This window comes from Diceros bicornis, chromosome 17, assembly GCF_020826845.1.
Source record: "Diceros bicornis minor isolate mBicDic1 chromosome 17, mDicBic1.mat.cur, whole genome shotgun sequence".
Classification (NCBI taxonomy): domain Eukaryota; kingdom Metazoa; phylum Chordata; class Mammalia; order Perissodactyla; family Rhinocerotidae; genus Diceros; species Diceros bicornis.
Window position 1 is genome coordinate 13,907,308 of NC_080756.1, and position 5,950 is coordinate 13,913,257.

Below are 5,950 nucleotides of genomic sequence, written 5' to 3' on the forward strand. Positions count from 1 at the left end.
ATATTTTACTTTTTGACCAAGAGATAGCTAGAAAATATTTCCTAGGCCTAAAGGGAACCAAAGTTCTTGGTTTAGAAATCTTCTCACTGTGTTGGAGATGAAAAAACTCAGAGTTGTAGACCTTCCCACAGCACCAGTCAGGGTAAGTGGATTCATAAGCCGAGAACCAAGTAAATCCCACACAAAACTTTTCTAATAGGTCATTTACATCAAATTAGCCTTTAGGACTCTTGCTGTTAGAGAATCAGCTAAAGCTATTATTAACTCTCAGAAGACTAAATACAGTGACCATTTCATTCACTTTCATCTTTGGTAAACCTGTATGTCATTTTTCTCTGAGAAGCAAATTTGACATGATTTATCAAAATCAGATGTAATTAATATTTGAATTATTACATAAAGATCCACAGACCTTTCTGAGCTGTAGTTTTTGAATGCTGCTTTCTATAGTTTACATAAAGGTAATGTGAGTTTATATGCAGTGAGAAGTTATCTCTGCCACAGCCTCTCTTTCCTCTTTAAAAAGAGAAACATGTATATCTACTTTAAAATCACCCGCTGTGACAACTTATAGAATAATATTGACAAAATTAATTATCCTTGCACTTTTAAAAAATTTAAACACCTTTGAAAGATGCAAACTATTTTCTTAAAGTTTGCTTCTTAAAAACTAGAATTATTAATGATTGGAATAAATGAAGAATATTTTGGAACAAGAGCTACCACGCAGAGGGTGCAGGGAAGAGCGTGTTACTGTGGAGAGCCCTAGGAGCCACTGGGTTAGGGAGTAATGAATTAAGGAAGATAGGAAGACTGAAAAGCGTATCCTTTGCTTTAATTAAAATTATTTATTGTAGTTATTATGGTATGGCCCCACAGTTCCTAGGAATGTCAAAGGTCTTCAAAAAATCATTACTGTCTTTCCTTTCCAATGATAGTGACAGTAAACCTTGGGGTTTAACTGTAGTAACTGTTAGTAAATGTTATTACATGTAACTGTTAATACAATTCTCTTACAATGAGAGATGATCTTGCCCTAATTGCTGAAGAAAGTGAATATTTTAAAGGAACAAATCATATAGCAAGCTAAGTGAGTTTGCTAAGAAATTGAAAAGCAAATTACTTTCTATTCATTTGTATAACGGACACTCAAATCCTGGAGATACTAGTTCAGAACTAAAAAAAAATTTAAGTCTGTTAGTAAAACTGAGTGTGATAGCTAAGGAAAAACTATAGAAAAACTATTGAGCCTAAGCAAGCATTAGAAAGTTCTTAAACTCTGGTTTTAAAATATTATGAAATTATGCATTGAAGAGGCATAAATATTATATGAATATTGGAATAAATGGAATATTTAGGGGAAAAATATTTATCTGCAGAATACAGGGATAAAAGCTTTAAATGTAGACTGAATAGGTGAATATTCCGTGGTGTAAATTGTGTGAGACCCAATGGCACCAAAATCTATAGCAAATAAAAGTGTCAATAATCTTGAAAAAAGACATATGATACCTTGTAGTAATTTCAGCAAGGATACAATTGTGCAGTCACACAGTGATTTGAAGGAAACGTGATGTGAAGTTTGTAAACGATACCTTGGTAAATGTATACAAAAATTCTAAATGAATATCTTCTTTTTCCTTGAAATGTTATTTCCAGGCGTTATTATGAAATCATGCAATAATGTTTATAAAAAAGTGCTTTCTGCAGACACTTTAACAATTGTAGAAAACACAGAGATACAAAAAAGCGTGTTGGAAATTGATTTAAAACTTGTGGTACATTCATAAAGCTATTTCAATATAGGCGAAATTTTGAAATAATAGAATTTACAAAAAGAAAAAGATTTAAAAATTGGAGTTATACAAATACGTTGGATTGAAATTAAATAGAATTAAATTAAGGGCATTTATCTTATAGAGATGTAAAAATATTCATAATATATTTTAAGATGAATAACATGTGGAAAATTATGTATTCAGATGTGCAAGTTCCTTGACCTCCAGTTTGAATATCTTACTGACAGATTCCTCAAGAACCAGAAATAGTCACCAAGAAAGATACAACTATTTATCAGCTTGACAGCTAAAGCAAGGAGGAGAGGCCAGATAACAGTTTGGCCAGCATGGAAGGTAATAACATAAGCAAAGAGAGAGCACAAATGAGGACCAGTAACACAGACTATCGAGTTTAGAAGACTTTCAGTAGAAGTGATGTTCAAAGTGAAAATCACAAATACATAGTTGTATCTGGGTAGTTTAGGAGACTGGGAAGTAAAGTTGGAGTGTGGAAGGAGACAGATGGGAGAGGACATTTTTTCAGACAGATAATCCATGTGAAGTGCTTACTACAAGACCTATCACATGGTAAGTTCTCAATAAACATAATCTATTCCTATTCTTTTTGTTTGTTTGTTTCTGTGTGTGAGGAAGACTGGCCCTGAGCTAATATCCAATGCAGATCCTCCTCTTTTTGCTGAGGAAGATTGGCCTTGGGCTAACATCCATGCCCATCTTCTTCTACTTTATATGGGACGCCGCCACAGCATGGCTTGACAAGCAGTGAGCGGCGGGGATCCGAACCTGCGACCCCGGGCCGCTGCAGTGGAGCGCGTGCACTTAACCAATAAGCCACCAGGCCGGCCCCTCCTATTCTTTCTATTATAAGGAACATGGAGTAGAAAGAAGGTAGAGGTTACAAAGGGCATAAGACCCACTTAGGATTTTGTGGCTTTGAGTTTGCATCATATGAATTATTTGTGGCAATCCGGAAAATAACAACTGACGTATAAGAAGCACACACCATGCATCAGATTTTTTTATAAACGTATTACTTCTTCTAATGATTTTAACTGTACATGGTGGATACAATTGTCATCTCCATTTTATAGATTAAAGAGCTGAAGGCCTGAGAGGTTGGGAAATTTGCCCAAGGTCACACAGACAAAGGCGGGAAAGCCAGATGTTGAAGGATGGAGATCCTATAGCAGAAGGTCTGCTCTTAACACCGCACTGCCACTATGGCTAAGACTGAGGGAGACAACAAAGACAGGTGCGTGGAGAGTATGTTTAGTACTTTAAATTTGATTTTGAACTTAGTGATAGTGATAACAAGGTGTTAAAGTGTTCTCCATACTTAACTAAGCAGACTGAAAGCATAAAAGAAATATGTGGGCTTTTTCCTACTGAATATCGTTGCACCAAACATTTCTTCACATGTAGCAAATAAATTATGCATTAAAATACTGTCTGTAATGTGTATCCAGTGGACACTGAGTGTAAATTACATAGCTCCAGGAGTGATGCAACAATGTGGAAGTTGCATGTTAAAACTCAAAACGAAACAACAAAAACACACGCTTGGTCATAGTGGCAAAAATGTAAAAAACAAGTTGCAGATGGATCAACAAAGCCTGATGGGGCCCACATTAGTTGCTACATATTTACATTTTATCATGACAAAATCTTCAAGCAAAGACATGAAACAAATTGTTACATTTAAATATTTACCTTTTAAATGAAGAAGAAACTTTAGATTTAAGAAAAAAATCATAATTTTGATAAGCTACAACACACCGTGGCTCAAGTCTGATCATATGAGAAAATCCAGTCTTGGGTCTAGATGACAACTGTGAAATAAAAGAGGAAAATGGGATGGTAGAACAATTGATTTTGAATATATTTAAAAATCTATCACAAAACTGCCAAAACAATAAAATAAAATAAACATTAGAGTAGCCAAGCCCACCAGAATATTGCCAATATAAATTATTAATTTATAGAAGAAACTACATGTGAATTAGTTTGCTGTCTCTGGTAGTCACTGTTTACTGCTGTCTGGCTTTGAATGCCTCCTATTCAAATAAAACATTTCTAAATTTTATGTGAAATTGAATAAATTTCAATAGTCAGTGATGAAAAACCACACAATAACAACCTTCATCTTGTTGGGACTCACAGATGACCCTCAACTACAGATTCCAATTTTTATGTTTCTATTTCTCACTTACATATTGACTATGACTGGAAATGTGACCATCATATCCCTCACTTTAGTGGACTCCCACCTTAAAACACCCATGTACTTTTTCCTACAGAATTTTGCCTTATTAGAAATTTCATTTACGTCTGCTTGTGTCCCTAGATATTTGTACAATATAGTAACAGGTGACAACATAATTAAATATAATATCTGTGTTATTCAAGTGTTTTTTATTGATGTCTTTGGAGTAACAGAATTTTTTCTCTTGGCTGCCATGTCCTATGACCGCTATGTGGCCATCTGCAAACCCCTGCATTATGGGACCATCATGAGCAGCAGAGTCTGCAAGAGTCTTGTCCTCTGCTGCTGGATGTCTGGCTTGTTGATCATACTCCCACCACTTACTCTGTTCCTAAATTTGAAATTCTGTGACTCCAATGTTATTGATTATTTTTTCTGTGATGCATGTCTTATCTTGAAGATTTCATGCTCAGACACATGGTTCATAGAGCAGTTTGTTATTGTCTGTGCTGTGCTCACCTTCATTTTGACCCTTGTGTGTGTTGTTCTGTCTTACGTTTACATCATTATGACCATTCTAAGATTCTCCTCTGCCCAGCAAAGGAAAAGCCCCTTTTCTACCTGTTCTTCTCACATGATTGTGGTTTCCATCACCTACGGAAGCTGTATCTTCATGTATATCAAACCTTCAGCAAAGGAATCAGTGGCTATTAACAAGGGTGTTACAGTGCTAATGACATCCATCGCTCCCATGTTGAATCCATTCATTTACACTCTGAGAAACAAACAAGTAAGACAAGCCTTTAGTGATACATTCAAAAAAATTGCATTGGTCTCAAAGAAGTAAGAGAATGTTCAAGTCCAGAAATAAAATATCAAGCTAAATGTAAACCATTAAGCTCTAAATCTGTTTGTGTCTTCTTGATCTGACCTCTATGCAGGTTAAGTTTCTCAAACATTTATTTCACCCAGAATGAACACCCTCCATCACGTGCATTCACTCCTTTGACACCCCTGCAAACAAACCTCTTTCAGGGTCAGATCCCAATCAGAAGACATGATAATAATTTTCTAGTAAATTTAGTCTGATTTTACTTCGATCTAGCAAACAAAATTGAAGAAAAATAAAACAAACACAAATGAAACAAGGAAATAAGTAGCTTATCTCATATTTTCTTGGACTTGCAAGAAAGTAATTGATGTCAAGTGCTCTTCCAATCTTCCAATGTAAATGTTGCTGAAAATTTTAATTGATTAAATTAAAAATTATTGAGTGCCTAGTTCTTGGCAGGTTAAGTTCCAGGCGTAGATCTTATTTTAATTAATAATACCCCTAAACTTATTTAGCTCATTAATGATCCTATATTTCTAAAAGTTTTTAAAAACTATCATTAGCAAGAAGTAATATGACATAATTATAAGTAAAGAAACAAAAATAAATATACGTCCAAGTTAAAAGTGCTTTAAATTAAAATAGAATTTGATATCTAGGACCATGGAGTTTATTCATAAATACACACACATGTACACACACATAAAATGCTGAAGTTTTAAAAGTAAAAGATTCACAGATTACACAGATTATATGAATAAATAATACCTTAAATGTAAGGAAAAGCTCTTTTCTAGAAGGATATGGAATTATAAGCACAACATCAAAGTGTTCATTGCAGTTGAAGAATTAAAGAATTTATTAAGATTGTCAAAAATATTCAATTTCTAAAATAGAACATGAATATCCAAACTCAAAATATAGATATATTAAGGAACACAATTTTGTGTATTATGGGAACAGAATTTTTAAAGAAATCAAGGAAACCAAATCAGCAATATACACAGAAATCTAAGATAATTGAAAAAGAAGTCCAAATGAAAATTTATAATTAAAATAATACTTAAATGTTTTCATAATATGAAATAAATGGCTTAGAGATTAAAAGCCAGAAAA

The 5,950-nt window shown here is 33.9% G+C and overlaps 1 protein-coding gene across 1 annotated transcript; it reads left to right on the plus strand.

Moving 5' to 3' along the window:
- Nucleotides 1-3,913: 3,913 nt before the first annotated feature.
- LOC131415969 (olfactory receptor 6C2-like) lies at nt 3,914-4,849 on the plus strand. The gene has a single exon (XM_058558034.1). It carries the CDS (start codon nt 3,914-3,916, stop codon nt 4,847-4,849), a length of 936 nt encoding a protein of 311 aa, XP_058414017.1.
- Nucleotides 4,850-5,950: the final 1,101 nt, after the last annotated feature.